The following is a 23967-nucleotide window of genomic DNA, read 5'->3' as shown; positions in this document are numbered from 1 at the left end:
CCCGGAATCTTCCTGACCCAGGGATCAAACCCAGGTCTTCTGTGTTGCAGGCAGATTCTTTACCCACCGAGCCATGTGGGAAGCCAAGCCCATGACCAAATCCTGCACCACCTGCTTTGGTAAATAACATTTTGTTGGAATTCAGCCAAGCTTATTCATCTGTGTATTATTTATGGGTTCCTCTGCACTACAATGGAGAAGGAAATGGCAGCCCACTCCAGTATCCTTGCCTTGGAAATCCCATGTTCGATTCCTGGGTTGGGAAGATCCCCTGGAGAAGGAAGTGGCAACCCACTCCAGTATTCTTGCCTAGAGAATTCCATGGACAGAGGAGCCCGGCAGGCTATAGTCCATGGGGCCGCAAAGAGTTGGACACGACTGAGCGACTTTCATTTCACTTCACTGCACTCCAGTAGCAGGGTTGCATAGCCCCAGTGGCCTGTGAATCCCTCTCTCGCACTTTATAGGAAACGTTTGCCAACCTCTGGCACGTCACCCTGAGCGGGGTGGCTTTCTTCCCCAGCCCTTCCTGTGAACCGTGAGAACATTATTTCAGTTTCCCAAGTCACATCTCCTCGGCATACTCATTGAATGTGCACCATCGATGTCGTCATGATGATGATTAAAGTAATTTTCCTTTATTCTTAATTCCTGGCGTTTAGGATCTCTTGCTCCTTCAACCTCTGATAATAGACCGTTGGGTCTGTGTAATTATGTGACGCTCTTCTGAATTGTTGGAATCGTTTTATCCTTAAACTTGACCTGGGCTCTCATCTTTGGCCCTGACAACCCTGGGGACAGAGGCTGTCCTGTTCTTTAAGGAGGGAGAGTGTAGTATAAGCCAGGTCATGCTCAAACACCACCTCAGTATCCTCCCAGACAGCCCATGGTCTTCCTCCACCAAACAGGCACACGTGCAGCTTTTCTCTCTTTGACATTATTGTATTTTATTCTGAAGGTTAGTGAAAACTAGTATCTGTTAATTAATAATGCTGAGTGCAGTTTAATCCTTACAGTGACACCATATGATGGTTATTTCTACCCTCCCCGTTTTGCAGCAGAGGATCTGAGGCCCAGAGAGGTCAAGTCAGTTGCCCAAAGTCACACAGCTCAGATGTGCCAGTGTCAGGATTCAAACCCAGCCCTGGAGGTCAGACTCCTGCATCCGCCCTATACGCCTCGATTGGTATCGATCCATTTACAGATGATTTTGTACAGTGAAAGGTTTGGGAGACCCTCAAGAAACACCCCCTGGTGCTCCACTCCTGGACAAGAGGGCAGGCCCCCCTGTGGGGATAATGACCATCAGGAGCTCCTGCCAGAGGGCTTGCCCCCCTCCTCCTGTCCTGTTCTAATCGTGGGTATCCAGACCAGAGCTGGATCTTGGGTGCTCAGAACTTCTCTCCAGATGGGACCCACCTTCTTACCACGAGAAGGGTCCCCACACCCCCTCAAGGGGAGAAGGGCTTCTTGAAGGATGGAGCTGGAGGCCTGGCCTCCTCAGGAACCCTGAGCCTCAGCACCCATCTGCAGAAACCTTGGCGGGGCCCAGGGGAGGGGAAACGCTTTCCCCTCCTGACCCCAGGAAGTTGGCTCTCAGAGAACCACAGCTGGCTTTCACAGTCAGCCCTTCCTCTGGCTGACCAAGGGGCCGGGAATGCCTGGAGCAGCAAAGGTGAAGGGTCAGCCACGAGCAGCTACCACTGTGTGCACGACCCCCGCCCCAGGGAGGAGCCCACCCGCCTTGCCCCACAGCCGCACCTGCCGGCCCTGAACGCAGCTGGGCTGCCTAGGAAATGAGCCGAGTCTTCCGTTCCTTCCTGCGTGCTGTGTGGTGCACCTGCTGGGGCTGAAAGCTGTTCAGAGCCTGCCTCTGGGACTTCTGTTGGCTCTCTTGGTGTCGGGCCAGACGGCGTTAGAAAAATGTGTGGGAGCCAGGTGGTGACCTGGCCTCTGCCGGCCCTCTTCATGCGGACTTGTCTCAGCTTGTCGGACAGCACTCCTGTGACCTGGCCGATGCAGGCGCCTGGGCTGGGAGGCCCCAGACAATGGTGGCAAGAGCCTCCTCGTATTTGATGTGGCTTCCTTGGTGGCTCAGACGGTAAAGAATCTGCCTGCAACAAGGGAGACCCAGGTTCGATCCCTGGGTTGGGAAGATCCCCTGGAGTAGGAGATGGCAGCCCACTCCAGTATTCTTACCTGGAGAATCCCATGGACAGAGGAGCCTGGCAGGCTGCAGTCCATGGGGTCGCAGAGTCAGAAATGACTGAAGTGACCTTAGCACACCAGCCCTATGGAAACTCAATCACACTTGTCTCCTTGAATCCTCAAGACAGGCTCTTGTTTTATGGAGAGGGTAAGTGAGGCACAGAGAGGCTGTCACATATTCACGGTTAAGGCTATGGACTCCTAAAGCCTGGATTCAAACCCGGTTAGTTTCACTCTAGAGGCCATATAGATAGCTCCACTAGCCAAACCACAGACTTGGCTCTGGGAGCCTGGTTTGGGGGCAGCAACTGCAGGAGCATCACTCTACCCCAGGGGAAGCTGGGATCAGATGCCCTCGCGGCCCTTGCTGAGTACTGTCCCACTGGGACTCAAGGCCATGCTGACTGTTCTCCCACTATTGCTGGGGCCAGGGCTGGAGAAGTTCTGTGTCATAGGTCCCCCAAAGAAGCTCGTTTTCCAAGGCAAAGATTTCTAGATTCTCCGTACCCTGCCTGCCTGGCCCTCTTCTGGGTAGGACAGCGAATCCCCAACAGCCCATGGGTTCCCCATGTGGAATGCCCAGCACAAGGACCTCTGAAAACCAGGAGTGGGAATGCACTCCAGCTTTTGCCATGTCTGTTCTCAACTCATCAAGGTTCCCTCGGCCCTCTGTAGGGACTTTGTGATTCAGATAGACATTGGAGACCCATGCGGATGGATGCTTACACATTGATGAACTGTATGTACTAATATTCACACCACAATATACTTTTTTTTTTAATTAATTTTTTTGTTATTTTTGGCTGTGCTGGGCCTTCGTTGCTGCAGGCAGGCTTTCTCTAGCTGTGGCGAGTGGGGACTACTTTCTAGCTGTGGAGCAGAAACTTCTCGTTGCGGTGGCTTCTCATTGCAGAACATGGGCTCGGTCGTTGTGGTGCACAGGCTTAGTTGCTCTGTGGCATGTGGAATCTTCCTGGCCTAGGGATCGAACCTGTGTTCCCTGCATTGGCAGGCGGATTCTTAACCACTAGACCACCAGAGAAGTCTTGCCTGTCTTTTTCTCCCCTGCTATTGCTTATATTACCTTCATAGTCCGGTGCTCATCTTATAGATGGAATAATGGAAGGATAGAGAACAGTTTCAGCCTCTGTGCTTCTCCACAGTCACATATGTTTTTGTTTCTTTTTTATCCTACTCAAATTATGCTCATTCACCCTCATGTCATGTAAGAAGTTCAGGGTTGTCTTGTCCTCTGAGCATCCTTCCTTGGTCCTAAATGTTCCTCATACCCTCCAGGCTCCCATGGAGATTTGACCTTGTGTATCAGGAGCCGTGGGCTTCCCTGATAGCTCAGTTGGTAAAGAATCCGCCTGCAGTGCAGGAGACCCCAGGTTGATTCCTGGGTCAGGAAGATCCCCTGGAGAAGGGAAAGGCTACCCACTCCAGTATTCTTAGGCTTCCCCTGTGGCTCAGCTGGTAAAGAATCCACCTGCAATGCAGGAGACCTGGGTTCAATCCCTGAGTTGGGATAATCCTCTGGAGAAGGGAAAGCTACTCATTCCAGTATTCTGGCCTGGAGATTCTGTGGACTATATAATCCATGGGTTGCAAAGAGTCAGACATGACTGAGTGACTTCAGTCATTATCAGGAGCTGTGAGCATTCATTGCCTAGTTAAGTGTTTCTCAGGACTGACTCCCAACCGTCTGGTTGCATCTCTCAGCTAGTCTGCAGGAACCATCCAATATCTGCTGAGCCAATGTTTTAACTTATTATTGGAGACGTTTGGAGGTTGCAAGCCTGGTGCTCTTCCCCTGCGTGCCCCTGATGAGCTCTGGTCTTTGTAGAAAGTATATTCTGTGTAGAAGCATCATAGCCACCATGACAGCCTGATGCCACCTGGACCTGTAAGTGTATTACGCCGCACGCACAACTACACTGTGTGTGCGGTGGCCGTCAGAGCCTCATTTTGCAGGGGAGAACTCTGAGATTTGGTGAGGTTACATGACACACCCACAGCCCTTCAGCTGATGCAAACCAAACACTGTGGACAGGGCAGCTGACGGGGGTCGCTGTAATCTCTGTTTTCCCTCCCGTCTTGCTTGATGTCCAACTGGGCATTTTTTTCTCCTGGTTCCCTCTCCTTTCTACCCAAAGGGTTAATTCCGAGTTGTTCCCAGTGTGTCGTATCTGAAAATGTTTGTTTTATTTATTCATACCACAGATTCCAGAACGTAAACAGCTCTCTGTCCCGAAGATCGAGTCTCCAGAGGGTTACTATGAAGAGGCTGAGCCGTATGACACATCCCTCAATGGTACATCCTGGGGACAGGGCTGGGAGGGGGCTGACCACTTCCTGCACAGATGCCGGCGCCTGCTCCCCTCGTGGTGACCGGCACGCTCACCCTGGCTTGAAACACAGAGGGGCCTGGGATGCTTCTCCCAGAGAGCATGGCGCAAGTCAAGAGCTGGCCACAGAGCATTTGACCAGTGGTCTGATGGCGAGCTGAGACCTACAGCAGACCCAGCCCGCCTGCAGGGCAGGGCTTAGGATGGTGCCCAGTGGGCTGGGTTTACTGTGTCTGATGCTTTCTGTGGTCCTGCCTGGATGTTGTGGATTCAGCACAGAGATGTGACAGAGGAGAGGTGTGCCGGCCGAGTGGCACAAGGCCCCGGAAGCCATGGAAATGTGGTCAGGCTGAGGCAGAGCCCACTTTTCAAGGTCCTTTCACTGGACTGATAGTCCCTGGGCTCCCACCGTGAACTCAGCATGCTTCCAGGAGTGGGAACTCAGCACGCCTCAGCAGTCACAGCACTTGGATTCTGGGAGAGAAGACAGGCAGCATAGAGACGTGGGATGTGTCAGGTGGAGATAACTTGTCAGGACCCAAAGTGGCAAGGGCTGAGTTGGGGCAGGAGAGGGATGTTATTCTAACTTAGGGAGGGCCTCTCTGAGCACATCTTAAAGAAGTGGCAAGTGGGTGGGGTTGGTACCTGCAGGAGGAACAGAGTGCACAGCACATGCAAAGGCCCTGAGGCGGGAGGGCCCCTGGCACGTTTGAAGGCCAGTGTGGCAGGAGCAGGTAGGGTTGGATGAGATGGATAGGAGATGTGGACACGGAAGGCAGCTGTAGACCCTGGTAAAGACCTTAGCTGTTCTCTGAATATACTTTTCTCTAGCCTTTAGAGGGTTACTTCGTGGCAGACCTAATATAGGTATTAAAAAGACGGTCTTTGCTCTGGGGGCATGGCTCACGCTGGCGTGCTCTTGTCCTCAGCCAGTGGTTCTCAGCCTGATGAGGCTGGATCAGAAATGCTCTTATTGTGGGGGTTCTATAACACAGAAACACCTGAAGGTCCTGGGAGAGATGGTTGTGACCCTACTCTCTGGGGTAGCTAGATTCTGGTCCCCTCGCTCTCTCCCTTTCTTACCTCCTTCTCTTTCCTTTTTTTGTAAGTGAAAGGTCTTTGAAAGCATAAGGCAATTTGCAGATAGGGGAAGTCAACGTCCCTGATGCGGGGAATGAACTTGGCCTAAAGGGGCCTTGTTGGTGTCGGGGATGAGATGGGACAAGTCCCCCTGGAGCACATGGGATTCTTGTCCTCTTTTTTCATGCCTCACCTACTATCTGCAGTCCCAGGAACTGTGTGGGAGGTGAGGGACTCTCGGGACTCATGGAATTTTATTCTAAGAGACTGGCTTTAAGGGCAGACGTCACTTAGCTTGTGAGGTGTTGCCAAGTCACCGCTGGACTGTGATTTCAGACTGGAGCTGTGGGCGCAGCAGGGCTGTCTGGGTGCGTCTGGAAGGTGGGAGCCCTGACTCACCCCGGTGAGCACCTCCATGCCTCTGAAGCCCGTCTCTCTGGGGTGTGGCCCCTGCCAGCCAGGGCCTGCCTCCCAGACGCTCCCAAGGGCCTGTCTGTGGGGCAGACTTCTTCTCGACACAAACAAGTGGTCAGAAGGATCTTGGTGTTTGTCTCTCAACTGGAAATTCGTATTGGTTTTATCCAGGACTAGGAGGAGAGGGGGGTCATCCCAAGGTCAGCAAGTAGGGACGGTGGGAAGATGCCCAACTGCCTTTTCTCTCCTGCCAGCACAACGACCGAGGATGACCTGGGGGACCTCCCCCTGCATTAAAAGCTGGGCTGTCCTTGTTTCCAGCCTGTCGTCCGCCAACCTGTTTGACCCCTGGTCACAACAAGAGGAGCGACTGCTGGACTCCAGCCCCTTGCTCTAGTTCTTGGCCATCAGCAATTTTGCTGACTTCCTGCAGAAGACCAGGGGCCGGCTTCCCGGGCTGCTGTATCAGCACTGTCCCCTCGCGCCTCCCCTGGGCCAGGTGGCTCTGTCTGAACCCAAGTGTCGTAAGTGGCGTGCTGTGAGTATAGGTCCTGCACGGATGATGCCTCCTGCCGGGGTAATGGCAGCCGCTGTAACAAACAGCACCCCTGGCAGTTTATAGTAGCCCAGTGCAAATCTGATTCTCTCTCTTGGAACCGTTCGGCGTGGGCATTACTGGTCAGCAGGCTCCTTCCAGTGTTGGCTTGGCCACCCTCTGAGACCACAGAAGCCTCTGCAAAGAGGGTGGAGGACCTCTGTGTGCTTCTTAAAGGCACCAGCCAGAAGGACACCCAGGGCTTCTCTCCACATTCCGTTGGTGACAGGCAATCATGTCTCTGGATGGGAAGGAGCTGGGAAATGATGTCCTTGGTCAGGCTGGGGCCTCGCCCGATGAGCGCACACCTCTGATGGGAACACGCTTACTTCTGATGGACGGGCAGCCACGTCGCCACATCTCTTTGTGTCTCTGCCTCTGGACCTGCCCCTCTCTTCATCTTCTCTCTCTTCCTCTTGTCTCTTTCTGTGCTTCTGGAAATGCCACAGGCCATCCCAGCAGATATCCCCCCTGTGGAGTCCCCAGATGGGTGCAGGTGCCTGAAGGAGTCGTTTACGCCACCATCACCTTGGGTACTGCTCGTCCCAGAGCGGGAATGCCAGTGATCCCCGTGCCTGCTGCCTGGCTTGCGGAGGCGGGGTGCATGCCCGAGGGTGGCCGCCGCCCTCTTCCCGTCCTTGTGTGCGGGTCCTGCATGAGGCTGCCTTGTGTCACCCCTCTGCAGACCCCTGCCTGTGGCATCTGGAATGATGAGGACGCAGGGCGTGCAGGGCCATGCCAGCCTCTGTTCCTGAGCACGTGCCACAGGACGCGGTGGCTGCGGTACCCACCAGGGGCAGCCGAAAGGGGGCTGAAATTATCTGAGCATCCTGCCTTTCCCTCCTGCTTATCCTGCGACCTCTGGCAGCCAAGTATCTGTTTAACAATATCCTTCACTTATGGTTGTGCCATGATCGCTCTTAGGGATAAATAAAATGGCCAATACATTTGCCCTAAAATTTCCTCTGAGCCATTCCAGGTATCATCCCATTCCCCCCTGGGAATGGGCAGACATTAGAATTCTCCATGGAACAGGTGGGGCAACCCCAGGAGCACAAAACAGCCGGGGGCAGGGAGGAGTGTGGGGTCTGGCCAGCTTCTTCACACTATATACTCTGTAGCCTCACCCACTAACCCACTGAAAGAGATACCCCAATGGCTGCATCTTTCTTCTTCCATTTATTGCGCAGCTAATGCAGTGCTGACCAGGGGGACTTTTTTTTGTACAGAATCACCCCACCACCAGATCGAATCACTGAATTCTCCGTGTGGCCTTTCAGTGCTGGTTTCTTTGCATAGATGATTGGAACTGTGCTTTCTCACTTGCCGTCTTAAGGAGTTTCTCAAGTTGCAGACTAGCTTGCAAGAGCTTTCACTGATTACGGTTGCATGGTACCCTGAATGAAATCACGCTTTCTCCAGCCTCCTTCTGCTGACTGTTCAGAAGTACTTGCATGAATATCTTAATGCATGTAACCTCTCCCTGCCCGCCTGCCTTCCTTTTTAAAAAGGTAGTTTCCTCGGATAAACTCCCAAGACTGGGATTATTGGGTCAGAGGGGATGGATGTTTTTATGGCTTTCGAAAAAACAGGCTGATGGGTTGTTTCCTGAGAGGCTGGTGTTAATTTATGTCGCCACCAGCCATACAAGAGGTCAGGCTCCCCTACCAGGTGGCACCTCTGTTTTCAGTCTGCCTATTTAATAGGTGTAAAATTGTGAATTCTGTGAGTTTTTTATTGTCAGGAAGGGGAGCAGTATCACACTGCTTTTAAAGAAAACTGATATTAAAGTAGTCAAAGTGTTATTTTTAGAAATATTAAAGCAAAATAAAGCGCATTTTTATTGGCATTGTAGCTAGAATAACTGGCCGTGGCCTCGTTCCATTTTCCTATATTTCTAGTTCAAAGGTGGTTCTGTTTTCTTAGTGTGCAGGAACCTAGCTATGCAGGGTGTACCAGAAGCTTCTGGAGAAGAGAAGACTGGGGACCCATGGGCTGTCTCTTTCCTGATGGGTAATGTGGAGATGAAAGAGTGGTTCCATTCACTCTGACTTGAGGGGACAGAACATGTCTATGGAAGTCATAGGGAAGTAGATACAACTTTCTGTTGGAGCTGCCCAGTAAGGAAGCAATTGTCCTGCAACCGGGGGTAGTGAGCTCCCTGTCCATGGAGGAATTCAAGCAGAGGCTGGAGCAGGATTATGATATGCAGGATTCCTGAGCTGAGCCAGGGGTTGCTGGACCTGAATCTCGAGGTTCTCTTTTCTCCATGTCTTGCATTTTGGGGTTTGATTGATATTTTTTTCTGCACCTAGTTTCTGTTGGCCTTGAAGAGGGCAGTGAGGCCCAGAAGAGCAATTCTGGCAAGGTGGTGGGGGCAGAAACTGAGGCACGTGGAGTGGGTACAGGACTGGGTGAGATGTGGTGAATTGGGGGATTCTTTTAAAGAGAATAAAACCGTAAGGGTGGCTCATTGCCAGGAAGGAAGGGTATCAGGTGGAGGTGAGCAGGAGGAGCTGGGTTCGTGCTGGGAGGTCTTCTGTGGGGAGAGAGAACAGTCTGCAGGATAAGAGTGGATTCTCCAGGAGGGCTGTGAATGTGACCTTAGGAGGGGGAGGGTGGCCGGGAAGGTCCGCTCCTGCTGTGGGTTACTGCACTTTTGCTTCCAAGAGTCAGAGCTTCTCACTGCCCCCAGGACAGGACAGGGACAGAACAGGCCTGGCGGGGGAGTTGGGGGGCGACCGCTGGAGGCTTGCCCACCTCTGGGCTCAGATGGCAGCCCCCTCTTCCTGGGGCCTTAGAATGATAGAGCATCACCCACGCATACACACCAGAAGAACCAAGAAAGAGTCCACCCACCGCTTCATCCTTCAGTTGAGGAAGCGGAGGCCCCGAGGCCAGCACTGATTTTCTCAAGAGCCCACGTCTGAGGACAGTGTCTGGTCAGAGGTTTCCATGGGGTCTGAGATGACAGGATTTGAGGAGGAAAGGGGAGAAACCCGGTTTCACGTTATCTGTGTCTGTGACCAGAGGCAGCACCCAAGACGCTCTGCTCAGCGGTTTAGGGGCCAGAAAGGCTGCCTGGGCCTGTGGTTGGTGGCGATGGGCTGGTTCCAGGGGGCTGGGAGGGGAGGGCTGTTCCTGCCTGCTGCCCACCCTCCCAAAGGAGCAAAGCCTGTTTAGGAGCATCCCTTGCCCGGCAGGGCTGTGACAGCGAGCTCTTCCCTTGCAGAGGACGGAGAGGCCGTGAGCAGCTCCTACGAGTCCTATGACGAGGAGGAGAGCAGCAAGGGCAAGTCGGCCCCCTACCAGTGGCCCTCGCCCGAGGCCAGCATCGAGCTGATGCGCGACGCCCGCATCTGCGCCTTCCTCTGGCGCAAGAAGTGGCTGGGCCAGTGGGCCAAGCAGCTGTGCGTCATCAAGGACACCAGGCTCCTGGTGAGTGCCCTTCTCTCCTCCTGCTCCTCTCCCCTCTCCTCTCCTGGGAGCAGGATGGGGGTGGTCCAGGATGCCAGGCGCTCAGAGCCTATTACATCAGGAAGTTTCTACTTCTCCCCAGCCTGAAACTGCACGCAGAACCTTATGAGCATGGACGAACATGCTTTTTTCTAAACTAGAAAGGTCTAGTAGTTGTCAGCAGACTTTCAAAGGGGTCTGTGATGACCAACCCCTTCCTCCCCCAGTGCCATCCCCTGGATATTTTTCCAGGGATCTTTTGGTCCCCTGGTCTGTGGGCTCCTCCTTCCTCACATCTCAGCCTCTGGAGGTTTGGGGCGGAGCCTGCTGCCCAGTTAGGGCTCCCCTGCACAGCGCCCAACCCCACAGCATGCAGCGTGAGAACCATCAGCATCTGCTCAGAAGTTGGGATATTCTGAATGACCGATCTAAGACCCCTAAGGGCATCAGAAGATGGTATTCTGACCGCAGCCCTGTTTCTTGTTATTTTAAATTAAAACTTCGTTTTATGCCCCAATTTGAGGCTCCACGGAGTCGTTACAAACACCCCTTTTTCACTAGTTAAAACCTGTCCTGCTGTGTGCTGATGCTTTCAGGTAGTCCTGTCAGGCAGCCTCATAAGAACCCCCGTTTTACAAGTGAGAAACGGAGGGTAGTACATTTTCCCTGATCAGGAAGAGAGTCGCTTCCTTTCTTTGCTAACACATCATTTCTAAGTGGATGATAAACTTGGCCTTCATCCCCTTTGGGCCCCTTACTGGGAAAGCTGAGCCAGAAAGAGAAGCAGAGAGGCAGAGAGCTGGGGAAAGTGCCTTCCACCCTGGGGAGGTGGGGTTGCCCACAGAGGACTCCTAAAATAGGAGCCAGCCCAGATCTGCAGGGGGATTAGAGCTGCTTGGGTAAGCAGGGCCCTGGAGTGTCTCTGGAGAGTTGGAGGGGGAGGCTTGAGGGAGACACAGATGAGCTCCCTGGTGGTTCTGATGCTGACAACAAACTCCGCTGATGGTTGAGGTCACAGTTCTGCACTTGCACAAAGGTGTCCGACCTTTTGGTCCAGCTCTCAGCGGGCCCTGCCCTGCCTGGCGGCCCCCTCCTCTGCAGAACCCGGCCGACAGCGTCTCTCCTTTCCTCTCTTGCAGTGTTACAAATCCTCCAAGGACCACAGTCCTCAGCTGGACGTGAGCTTGCTGGGCAGCAGCGTGGTGCACAAGGAGAAGCAAGTGCGGAAGAAGGAGCACAAGCTGAAGATCACGCCGCTGAACGCCGACGTGATCGTGCTGGGCCTGCAGAGCAGGGACCAGGCGGAGCAGTGGCTCAGGGTGAGGGAGGCGCCAGGCCGCCGGGAAGCGGACCCATTCCCCTCTGCGGTCCCCAGGGGTTCCTGCAGTCCCAGCTCCCCCAGTTTTTCAAAGGGATGGCTATGGTCAGGGTAAAGGGTCTACTATTCTTCAAGTCCGCAGGGCTTACCCTGTCCTAAGTGGTAGCAATCGTCTTGGGGAGGTAGATCACAGGGCTCAGTGGCCAGCTCAGTGGCCTTGGCAGCCACCTGGACTTGGGCTCCAGCTGAAATCCACTTGCCTTCTGGCCTCTAGGGAGGCATCGCTGGCCCGTGAAAAGGCTCCTCCCAGAGGAGGCAGGGTGGACAGTGACAGGCAAGTCTGGGAGCCGGGGTTGGACCAAGGCAGCACGCAGACCCTCCACAGTGAGCGCCACGGCCCCCTGGAGCCAGAGGACTGTCTGGCAAATGTCGCTTTTACCCCCACAAGGAGCAGCCACCCCTGCCCAGGATGGGGCAAGAGGGGGCTTGTGGAGCTGAGGGCGGCTGCTCTGGGCCTGCTTGGGTTCTGCTGCAAACCCCGCCCTCCGTTCCCTGGTGCCCCACCAGAACGCATGGGGCCTGCTGGACACAGGGCCAAGGAACGCGCCCCCCCACCTCCAGCTGGGGCCCAAGGCCATAGGTGGGCTGGGTGCAGGGGTGGGGCGGGGTGTTCTGCTCCTCGGAAATTCTGCAACCTCTCTCTCTCACCCCCACCCGCCTAGGGGTGGCTGACCTAAGGGGGGCAGGGGGGACACCCTCCCTACCCCGACCTGGGGGGCAGGCTCCAGCTGTGGTCTGGCTGTGAGTGCAGGTCTAAAGGCCCTTCCTCTTCCTTCAGGTCATTCAGGAGGTCAGCGGCCTGCCTTCTGAAGGAGCTTGTGAGGGAAGCCAGTTCACCCCAGATGCCCAGCGCCTGAGCTGTCCAAAGGTAAGCAAGCCTCTGGCCGGTGGTGGTTCAGTCGCTAAGTTCATGTCCAACTCTCGTGACCCCATGGACTGTAGCCCCCCAGGCTTCTCTGTCCATGGGATTTCCCAGTCAAGAGTACTGGAGTGGATTGCCATTTCCTTCCCCAGGGGATCTTCCCGACCCAGGGATCGAACCCCCATCTCCTGCACTGCAAGCGGATTCTTTACCAACTTAGCTACCAGGAAAACCCAAAGCCTCTGCCCCTGCCCAGGGTGGGGCGAGAAGGTTCACTTCTGTCACGGTCCAGAAGAGAGTTTGATTCTTTTTTTTTTTCTCCAGGTGGAGATTACAGGTGGAAAATTGGGAGCTTTGCTTTTGTACTTCAGCCAGATTGATAAGAAACATACCATGCTTGGCTGAGGGCAGTAGCTTCAGCGTGGCAGGGAGACTGATGAGGATGGTAGAGACTTATAACATTTTCTTGCTTGGGGGGGAATTTATTGGGACAGAAGTCACTTGCCTCCCTTCTTGGGCAGGGAGATTTACTTTTCTAGGCTCTTCCCTCCCACTTATTCCCTAGTAGACCTTCAGAGGGTGGAGAACCGTGTAGGTACGGACCTCAGCCAAGGAGTCCTGCTGCTCATTTGCATGGAGCTGTGGGGCCCCCGCTTTAGGGTCAAAGTCAGGAAAGTTGGGCTGGGTGCTGGCCCGAGGGGTGCTGTCACCAAGGGGTCACATTCCATGTCCCCAGGTATCTGCAGGTGGGTACCTGAAGCCTGGTGTGCACAGAGCGGAGGGTCCCTGTTTCTCATCTTGGGGTCTCCACCTGTGGCAGGCAGGTGGGCATAGGCCACCCCCAGGGAGGAGTGACAGAAGAAGGGCTGATGTTTTCCTTGTCTTATTCATTTTTTGGTCACTGCTAAGAAAAGTTCCTGGGGGTTCCTGCATGTTGGGATGAGAAACGAGTTCTCCCTACAGACCTGGAATGCAGACGCCCCAGCCAGGTCCCGCAGTCTTTGGCCCCCAGTGAGGGTCCTATGGTTGGGAATCCCTGGGTTTGTCATCCAGAGGTCTGGAGTCAGTGGTTCTAGAAGAAGCCTGATTGGAATATTCTGAGTGTCCGTTCTAGGGGACTGTCTCTAGTCTCACAACAGCCCTGGGAATGCAGACAGGGCAGTCTCCCTATTTTATACACATGCAGGATGGTGCTCAGAGAGGTCCCCCCTGATTAGAGAATGTTCTAAGTGGGATTCGAATCGTGGTCTAACCCTGTGCACACAAACCAGCCCTTCTCCAAAGCCTGACGTGTGGGTAGCACAGTCAGTTCTCAAAAGACACCCTCACACCCTCCTGTTAGGGTGAGCCCCAGGGGCCTGACAGTTAGCTCCGGTTGCAGTGCTGATGCTCATGCACCCCTGAGGCCGGCTACCTGCTCCCCCTGCTTCAGGGCACCTGTCACGTCAGTGGAGCAGTCACCCTGAGAGCTCGAGAACGAGGATATGTGGGTGGCTTGAAGAAGGGGGAGATGCTCTGGGACGGGGCAGGGAAGCTCAGAAGGGAGGGCAAAGGCAGGTCCTCCAGGGAGCCCCAGGGAAGCCTGGCTATCTGCCACCTGTGACTGGGACTCCAGGGTCACCCCTGGCCTACACCCAAGAGTCGTCTATTATGTCCCTTCAATTGTGGTCTCCAAGGTAACCATTTCCAGACAAGATCACCCACTTCTGTCTCTCTCTTCCACAGCCAGATATAACGGAGAAGTACCTGTCAGCCTCGGAGTGTGGAAGCCCCATAGACGGTCACCCTGAAGTCCCAGAGACCAAAGACGGTGCGCACGCTTTGGCTCTCAGCCTAGGGCAGGGAGAAGGGTGGTATCCCAGTTTGTGAGGCTTGACCATTTGGCTCAAGCCTACTGGGTTTTAACAGCTAATTGCAACATGCTTCCAATTTCTAAACTGCTCAATATACAACTGATAGATCCTGTAAAAAGAGAGCAGCCCACACTGATGCTAGTGTCATGAATTGCTGGGGTAGAATATTCTTTCCTCTCTTCTTTGCTAACCCTGGTTCAGATCTCTCTGAGCCAGTTCAGTATGTAAAGATTCTCCAGTACTGCCATATTCTATAAGAGAGGTTGGTGGGCTTCTCTTGAGGGTGTAGTTCTAGAGATACCCGACTTTGACCTATGGACTCTGGCCTTGAGCACAGATGTGTGCGTGTGGTCGTGCATGTATGAAGAACAGACGTGTGTGTGTGTGTGTGTGCGCACGCGCACACCCACGTGCGTCCACAGTGAGGAACAGACAGGAAGAGAACAGTTCTGCTGTTTTCTCTGTCTTTCATGAGACCATGTCGGTAGGCTGTGTGCAAGGCTGATGACTTTTCCTCTCATCTTGACAGTCAAGAAGAAATGCTCTGCTGGTCTCAAACTGAGCAACCTGATGAACCTGGGCAGGAAGAAATCTACCTCGCTGGAGCCTCCAGACAGGTCCCTTGAGACATCCAGTAAGACTTACAGCCGCCTCCAGGACCAGAGGGCCGGCTGTTCCCCCGGGGCTGCGGCTGGTCTCTGGGAAGGCAGCTCAGACAGCGAAGGCAGGGGTGTGGGGTCTTGCTCTAACCCCTCCCTGTTGGATGAGCCCACGGCCCACAGTTTCTGTTGATCTTTGCAGCAGGAACTCTTTATGACTCCCCAGGCTCTCTTGCTGCAGTTCTGGCTCCTGTGTGGAAGTGATGGGTAATTGATGACTGTCCTCCTAATGGTCTTTAAGATTGTGTTCATTTGATCACATGTCAGGAGCATGGCAGGCGCAGTGTTAGGGAAAGGGGACCAAGGAGACAGAAAACATGGTCCTGAGAGCTTACAGCTCAAGAGAGAGGACGGCTTTATACCCAGAAGCACATACTGTGAGGTCTTAGGAGCTCCAAGGACTCAGGGACAGAAAGAACCTCTCTCACTCTGTGGCCAGAGACGGCTTCCTGAACCTGAGCCTTGAAGGGCAGGCAGGAGTTGAACGGGCTGGGCTGGCCCCGCGGGCAGGAGCAGAGACTGAGAGGGGCCCAGGAAGAGCCACTAAGGGGGCAACAAAAGCCTGTGTAGCTGATAGAGGGCGTGTGTGGGTGCTGTGAGACCCTCAAGGTCATCTCTACTGCCCTGACTCGGCCTTGAGCAAACTGAGGCCAAGGGGGAGAGAGAGAGAGAGAAAGAAGAGATAAGAGACTTGCCCAGAAAATACCCTGGCTTCCAACCTGAGGCTCGTTGCTGTGCTTACCCCCGGGGCCAGAAGGCCACCACTGTCCATCCTTGGGCCTTCCCCTCCTCTTCACGGAACCTGTGTCCCAGCTCAGGCTCTTTTCCTGAGTCCCAGTTCAGCTCTGTGCTTCATGGCTGGCAGGGTGGGCTGGCGAGACAGGAAGGCAGCAGAAGATGGGGTCTTCTCTTTGGAGCCTGCTGGTCCTCCAGCCAGGGCCCTGGGTGCTGGCCCGGCCAGCCTTTGCGCCTGAGAGGGCACGGCGTTGGGCCTGGGAGCCTGGTCCCAGTGAGTCTCTTTGGGAGATGCAGCCGGGCTATTGCTGGACGTTACTCAGCAGGGAAGCACGCTCCTGTCCCCCGTGGCTGGGGAAGGGCCAGAGAGAACACAGACTCCTTCCCAGGGCTTGGCAACTCAGCTCCCCGCCTCTCTCTGGCCCAGAGAACTGTGACGAGCGAGTGAGGCGCCTGCCTGAATGAGCCAGTGTTCCGGAGTCCTAGGCTCACATTCTTCCACGTTGTTGCTGTGATGGGATGGTCACGTGGCTCTGAGAAATTCACGACCCCCACTGAGAGTCCAGCATTGAGCTGGGTGCAGAGGTAGCCATGCACTTTGACTCTGGTGCGTGGGCCTGGGTCATCCCGGCTAAGGGTCAGAGCAGCTGCTGCTCCCTTAAGGTGGAAAAGGCATCCACGCTGCAAACTGGTACCTCTGGGAAGATGAGCAGCACAGACAGACGTCAGCTCACTGCATGCGGGTGGGAAAGGGTTCCGAAGGCTGGACTTTTACTGGTCTTTCCAGCCCCGGGGACAAGGCTGTGCTTTGGCACATGGTGTCAGCTCCATAAACATTCATCTAAGTTGGGGAGGAAGCTGAACCCGACACATGCAACCATCTAAAAACAAGAAAGGCCTGCAGGATGGTGTACCCCAGTGCTGAGAGGCCCTGGGTGCTGGCAGAGAAAGGAGGGCTCCCTAGTGGAGGAGCCAAAGGGCACAGACCCAGATGCTCGACATGGACATGGCAAGTTCATGCCCTTGACAGGCTCTGTGTCCAGTTGGGAAGCTGACATGGAAGCAGAGTGTCACTGTTCCAGTTCTCAAGTGCTCTGAGGCTAGCAGAGCTGTGGCGGGCGTGGGGTGCGGCAGAAACCAAGAGGGCCAGGGCCAGCCGCCCCTGGGAGGATGAGGAGGACTTGGCCAAGGGGAGGAGGCCTCTGCAGGCTGAGACCGAGTGACCCAGGGGTGGCAAGGTGTCAGGGGAGCTTAGGGAGCTAAGGCTATGGAGATGAGGGGACTGATCGTGGCTGGAGGAGGGCTTCCTGCAGGTGGCCTGGGCCAGCAGAGGTCGGGGAGGGCCGCTGCAGGTCACAGGCTTAGAGCCGGGAGATGAGGCCAGGCCAGGGAGCCTCGGTCCAGCGTGCGCGCGTGCACACACACCCACACACTCCCCCCCATGACACCTCCCCACACCCACCCACCCACACACACCCACACCCACCCACACACACCCACCCATACCCCCTGGCCTGGTCTAGTCCAAGACACAGTTCACTGCCCTCTAGACACGCCTTTTCCAAAAACCAGTAGGGCTGGGTGCTCCCCTCCTTCAAGGGGTCCAGCCCCTCACACACAGGAAGGAGAAAGACTGAGATTCACAGCCTCTACGAGGTTAAGAAATTCTCTCAGGCAAAGCTTGGCAAGGCTGGGAGCTGAGACTTAAGAGAAGCGTTTCCGGAGGTCCAGGGGCAGGCAAGGGCAGTCCTGGAATTCCTCGGCCACCGACACCCCCTCAGCCGTGTCCCTCCCCACAGGCTACCTGAACGTGCTGGTCAACAGCCAATGGAAGTCACGCTGGTGCTCCGTCAGGGACAGTCACCTGTACTTCTACCAGGACCGGAACCGGAGCAAGGCGGCCCAGCAGCCCCTCAGCCTTCTGGGCTGTGAGGTGGTGCCGGACCCGAGCCCGGACCACCTCTACTCCTTCCGCATCCTCCACAATGGCGAGGAGCTGGCCAAGCTCGAGGTACTGCTGGCCAGGGCGGTGGGGGGTTGGGTAGGCAGACACGGCCAGGGCGGAGGTCACGGTCACGGCTATTTGCCCCAGGTCCTGAGGACTGACGTCCTACCACAGGAGATTCAGCTCAGCTGCACTTTATTTTTACTTCCTTTGCCTGAGATTGTTTGCGTTTTTAAAAAATTTCCATTCCCTTTCTGACCTCAGGGTGGTTGTGTTATAGGAACGGGACAATGAGCTATTTCCTGCACTTAGGGTAGAAGGAGTATTTATAACTCCCTAAGTTGCTGGAAAAACTTTCTGGGGACTCACCAGATGGGACCCAGTACATAAAAATGCAGACAGTTAAAGTTTATCTTGGGGGAAGAAGAAGGTTTGTGATGCAATTGCATTGTTCCCACTCCCCACCCTGTTTGATGTTATGTTACATTTACAAAGAGAGAGGCGACATAACGCCTTGCCATGAACTGAGCAGGCCCAAGCCAGAGTGCTTTATACGCACTTAAGCATGCACCCCAGTTCATTCCTGCTCACCTAGTCCTAGATCCAGGGGTCTTCATCCTGAAATTGCTCCAATACTGCCCTCTTGTGGCCAAAAGGGGCAACTGCTTCCCAAGGACAAGCCTGTGTTCATTCCTGCATCCAGCCATCCTGTTGACAGATACCTGTTCAGTACCATGATTTGGTGAACGAGACAGATGTGTTCCCTGGCATGGGACCTACCTTCAAGAGTGAGATGTGATTCAATATCCATTTTATCACTTTTCACGGGCTGCTTCTAGCTCCTTCTGACTTGGTAATCACTAAATAATGACTAGTAATGACAACTTAGTAATCACTGAGCAGTGGGCAGGAGCTGTGAATATGTATGAAAGTTTGGATGTTGGGCGGGTGGGGGCTGTGTAGAGAAAGCCTGTGGGAGGGAGTGGGGGCAGATCTTAAGAGCAGTGGTAGACCTGCTAGTCATGCATGGATGTGAGAGATGGACCATAAAGAAAGTTGAACACCGAAGAAGTGATGCATTAGGATTGTGGTGTTGGAGAAGACTCTTTAGAGTCCCTTGGACTGCAAGGAGACCCATCCAGTCCATCCTAAAGGGAATCAGCCCTGAATATTCATTGGAAGGACTTAAGCTGCAACTCCAATACTTTGGTCACCTGATCAAAGAGCCAACTCATTAGGAAAGACCCTGATGCTGGGAAAGATTGAAGGCAGGAGGAAAAGGGGATGACAGAGGACGAGATGGTTGGATGGCATCACTAACTCGATGGACATGAAGTTTGAGCAAGCTCCGAGAGATGGTGAAGGACAGGGAAGCCTGGCGTGCTGCAGTCCATGGGGTCACAAAGAGTCAGACGCGACTGAGTGACTGAACAACAAAGACCCTGAAGGGTTTCGAGGGAGGGTGTCGTGTTCAGATTTGGATTCCAAGATGTGTCCTCCAGCTGCTGGGTGGGGGATGGAAGGAAGGGGGACAGGAAGGGATAAAATGAGGCTCATCGCCCAGGCAGCGAAGGTGGCAGCAGGAACTAGAGGCAGCCCGTGAAAAGCTGTATTGAGAAATCCACTTGAAAATGAGTGGGGAAAGGAAACCAGCTAAATGTCAAGCTGCACTTTCAGCTGCCCTTCTCATCACGAGCACAGAGCTGTGGCATGCTGGTAAAGCCAGCATGGTGGTTTGTTTTTCCTCATGAAAGTAAACCTGCAGTATCTATGGGATTCCCAGTTCTTTCTCATTATAAAGCCCAGAAACCATGCTGGCATTTTAATAGAAAATACTCAGTGTACATGTCTGATTAGAATGTGTTGTTGCCTGGGGAAAACTAGGCGCCAGCTTCACTGGGATTTAGTTCATGATTAGTCAGAGGTAGCTGACCTGGCATAAGGTGTATAAGACAGTCTGATTGTTAAAACCATAAACAAAAATACATTTGAATTTTGTTATTTCTTAGCAGGGATCCAGGTAGTCTTGTATATATGCATTAGGGTTGTAAACTAAAACGTGATAATTCATAAAATAGAGGTGTCAACCTAAAATGCATGCATTTTAACAGTCCTCTCCTAGTCCGTTAGCCCTCTAGAAATACATGCCATAAACATTACATGTGATGGGGCATGCATACTTTGTCACTTAGTCGTATCCGACTCTTTGCGACCCTTTGGACTGTAGCCTGCCAGGCTCCTCTCTCCATGGGATTTCTTGAGTGAGTTGCTATTCAATTCTCCAGGGGATCTTTCCGACCCAGGGATTGAACCCATGTCTCCTTCCTGCGTCTCCTACATTGCAGGCAGATTCTTTACCTGCTGAGCCATTGGGGAAGCCCTCTAGAAATACATCTTTATAAATATTACATGTGATACTGGGGACAAATGCCCACAACATCATTGAGATGGTACCAGGGTATCACTAGTAGCAGGAAATATTATTTGGGGTTCCTGGGGGCTGAAATATACTAGTGAAAATGAGGACCATGGCCTCAGGGCTCTCAGAGGCCTTGCCCAGCAGGGTGGGCATCAGGGAAGAGGTGAGGAGGTCTGGGCGCCAGGCAGCACACTCCAGCCCTGCTCACGTCCCTCTCGGCTTCCTCCCAGGCCAAGTCTTCCGAGGAAATGGGCCACTGGCTAGGCCTCCTGCTCTCTGAGTCGGGCTCCAAGACAGACCCGGAAGAATTCACCTATGACTATGTGGATGCCGATAGAGTTTCCTGTATCGTGAGCGCTGCCAAAACCTCTCTGCTGTGAGTATTCGGGGACCTCTCACTCCTAGCCAAGCTTCTAGAGCAAGGCCTAGACTGGCCTCTCGTGGTCCCTCGAGCAGCTGGGAACTCTGGGTGGGCCCTGTTCCCCCAGTAGCAGGAAGACCAGGGCCAGGGAGCAGCCCTCAGGGAGGCCCAGCAAGGAGCCAAGCCAGGCCACTGGCCCGGGGAACAGCCACCGCATCGCTGGCTCTAATTAGATGCTGTTCAACCCACTCCAGTGTTCTTGCCTGGAGAATCCCAGGGACGGGGGAGCCTGGTGGGCTGCCGTCTGTGGGGTCGCACAGAGTCAGACACGACTGAAGCAGCTTAGCAGCAGCAGCAGCTCCTGAAGGCAGAGTGGGCGCCTCTCCTGGCCTTCGCTTTCCTTGCTGTAGAGGCGGCACTTCTGTAGGGCTGCCTTACTGAGTCCCAGCGCACACTGGTGTAAGCCGACAGGAGGTACTTCTGCCTCCTGGATGAGCAAAGTGGGTCTCGGGGGGAAGTGGTCTTGGGGAGGGGGGCGGGTAGAGGCAGCATTGCTGCTGTTCAGTTGCTCAGTTGTGTCCAACTCTTTGTGACCCCATGGACTGCAGCACCCCAGGCTTCCCGGTCCTTCACTGTCTCCTGGAGTTTGCTCAATCCCATGTCCATTGAGACAGTGATGCCATCCAACCATCTCATCCTCTGCCAGCCCCTTCTCCTCCTGCCTTCCATCTTTCCCAGCATCAGGGGGAATGAGTCAGCTCTTCTAATGAGTCAGCTCTTCCCATCAGGTGGCCGAAGGATTGGAGCTGCAGCTTCAGTCCTTCCAATGAATATTCAGGACTGATTTCCTTTAGGAGTGACTGGTTTGATCTCCTTCCTCCATGGGTGGAAGCAAACTGAGCCAAAATGGAGAAAGTGTCTGTGCTGGCCCAAGTGTACTGTGAAGATGAAATGACAGAGGATTTTGTTGTTGGAAGGAGGTCCTGAAAGGGTGGAGTCCGGGTGAGAAGACGGCTGTACTGTGCTTAGTCACTCAGTTGTGTCAGAGAGGAGGGGTATGGGGCAAGGGAAGATTATTTTTCAAGAAGAAACATTTGGAACCAGGAGTTCTAGTAAGAAGACCCTGGGGAGAGAGGGAGGAGATACCCCTAAACAAATGAATTCATTTTACAAGGAGATTAGGGCTCATCCCCAGGCCTCCTGCACAGCCCGCGGATTTCACTGCACCTCTCATTGTTTGGAAGCCTTTGAGACTGGTGGCTTTTACCCCTACCCCTATCCTGAATCCTCTCTCACAATGTCTTCCAGGCTGATGCAGAGAAAGTTCTCGGAGCCGAACACTTACATTGACGGCCTGCCCAGCCAGGATCGCCAGGAGCTGCTGTACGACGATGTGGAGGTGTCAGAGCTGACAACCGCGGTAAGGATGCTGGCTGGGTGGCAGCCTGGGGCTGTCCATCCCCTTCTGCCAAGACTCAGAGCCTCAATGCCAGAGGTCGTTAGATGGTCCCCGAGAGGAATGGACTCCACGTCACCTGCAGTGAGGGTGACTTGGTGCAGTGAGGTTCTCTTTTATCTGCTGGGGTGCTACCATCTGCCTGGCCTGGGGACTCATCCAGATAAAAGCTGGTTAACCACTCTGACCAGTGCTGGGGTGGACAGTGAGGTGTTGGGATAGAGAACAGCAACATCATTGGCCTGTTCTAAGAAACTGAAGTATAGTTGATTTGCAATATTATATTTGTTTCAGATATACAGCACACTTAGTATTTTTATAGATTATATGCCAGTAGAAGTTATTATAAAATAATGGCTATAATTCCCCATACTATACAATATATCCTTGTTGCTCATCTATTTTATACATAGTGATTTGTATCTCTTAACCACATACCCCTCTCTCGCCCCTTCCCCCTCCCCTCTTCCTACGGGTAACCACTGGGCTGCTTTCTGTAGCAGTGCATCTGTTTTGCTAGATGTAATTCATTTGTCCTGTTTTTTAGATTCCACATGTAAGTGATACCACACAGGATTTGCCTTTCTCTGAGTTTATTTCACTGGGCATGATATTCTCTAGGTCCATCCACATTGCTGTAAACGGCAGACTTCCATCGTCTTTCACGGTTGAGTAATGTTCCATTGTGTGTGTGTGTACGCATGCATGCGTCTTTATCCGTGCGTCTGTGGATGGACACTAGGGTTGCTTCCACCTTGGCCTCTGTAGACAGTGCTGCTATGAGCTCTGAGGCGCATATATCTTTCCAAGTTTGTGGTTTTGCTTTTTCCATGGTACGGAATTGCTGGGTCCTACGGTAGTTCCATTTTTAGTGTTTTGAGGCACCTCTTGACTGTTATCCATAGTGGCTGCACCACTTTGCATTCCTACCATCAGTGAACAAGCTTTACTCTTTATCCACATCCTTGTCAACACTTGTGATTTGTAGGCTTTTTGAAGACAGCCATTCTGATAGGTGTGAGGTAGTTTCTCGTTTTGTTTCTGTTGCATTTCTCTAATAATTAGTGATGCCGAGCATGTTTTCATGTTGTCTGTTGGACATCTGTCTGTCTTCCTTGGAAAAAATGTCTATTCTGGTCTTCCACCCATTTTTTAATGGGGTGGCTTTTTTTTTATATAGAGATATATGAGCCATTTATATATTTTGGATATTAACCCCTTGTGGGTCATATCATTTGAAAATATTTTCTCACATGCCATATATTTTTTATCTTGTTGATGGTTTCCTTTGCTGAGCAACAATTTTTAACTAGGTCCTGCTTATTTTTGCTTTTATTTCTTTGCCTTATTAGACAGACCCCCCCAAAATATTGCATGATTTCTGTCCAAGAGTGTTCAATGTTCTCTTCTAGGAGTTTTATGTTTTAGGTCTTACACTGAGGTCTTTAATTCGTTTTGAGATTATTTCTCAACTGTGGTATGAGGAAATATTGAAATCTTATTACTTAGACATTAGCTGTCCAGACACTATTAGCCTTTGAGGCTCAGATTGGTGGCAGAGGTGGATTCATCACCCTGACAGCTGGCTCCGGTCACGGGGCATGGACCTCTGTGCTAAGGGCATCTGTGGGCGATCTCACATCATCCTAGACACCTGAGAGGGAGGGACTCCTAGCCTCTTCTCTCCAGATGAGGAAGTCAAGTCAGGGAGATGAAGCACTGTACCCTGGGTCTCCCACCTCTTAAATGGCCGACCCAGGAGATGAGCCCGGGCCTTCTAACTCCAGCTCTTCAGGAGGCTCCTCAGGAAGGAGGTCTGGTGAACTTGGGTACAGGGAAGGGACAGGAGCTCTGCAGCAAGGCTGGCGTCCCCTCCAGGGCTCAAGGACCCAAGGCAGTGGAGAAAGCCCCCGATTCTTCCCCATGCAGGGGGAAGCCCCCGAGGAAGCCACCCCTGCAACAGATGCTCCAGGTGAGCCTGACCCTGACCGTGTGTACCTGGACCTCACGCCCATCAAGTCCTTCCTACACGGTGACAGCGGAGCCCGGGCCCCATCACCCACGCCGCCCCACCAGGACCCTCCGGCCGAGACTCTCCCTCTCCCTGAAGACTCGGACCCCGCCCCTGATGAGCCCCTCATAAAGTCTCCAGAGAACCCCGAGTTGCAGGTACAGGGGCTCCCGCAGTGAGTGAGCTA

The 23967-nt window shown here is 53.5% G+C and overlaps 1 protein-coding gene across 3 annotated transcripts in view; it reads left to right on the top strand.

Annotated features, from left to right (window-relative positions):
• Nucleotides 1–23967, top strand: part of AFAP1L2 (actin filament associated protein 1 like 2) — a 116606-nt gene that overhangs the window by 87488 nt on the left and 5151 nt on the right. For 2 of the 3 annotated variants that reach the window (XM_055560653.1, XM_055560654.1), the window contains 11 exons: nt 4432–4522; nt 7095–7178; nt 9878–10083; nt 11241–11420; nt 12258–12347; nt 14067–14151; nt 14724–14828; nt 17388–17599; nt 20183–20328; nt 21622–21733; nt 23699–23938. In XM_055560653.1, coding sequence (XP_055416628.1) covers nt 4432–4522; nt 7095–7178; nt 9878–10083; nt 11241–11420; nt 12258–12347; nt 14067–14151; nt 14724–14828; nt 17388–17599; nt 20183–20328; nt 21622–21733; nt 23699–23938 — 1551 coding nt within the window. The remainder of the gene's footprint in view (nt 1–4431; nt 4523–7094; nt 7179–9877; nt 10084–11240; nt 11421–12257; nt 12348–14066; nt 14152–14723; nt 14829–17387; nt 17600–20182; nt 20329–21621; nt 21734–23698; nt 23939–23967) is intronic. The other variant, XM_055560655.1, reaches the window with a different exon arrangement.

Source organism: Bubalus kerabau, chromosome 22 (genome assembly GCF_029407905.1).
Source record: "Bubalus kerabau isolate K-KA32 ecotype Philippines breed swamp buffalo chromosome 22, PCC_UOA_SB_1v2, whole genome shotgun sequence".
NCBI classification, from domain to species: domain Eukaryota; kingdom Metazoa; phylum Chordata; class Mammalia; order Artiodactyla; family Bovidae; genus Bubalus; species Bubalus kerabau.
Note: the sequence above shows the minus strand (reverse complement) of the source record. Positions and strands in the feature narration are given on the sequence as shown.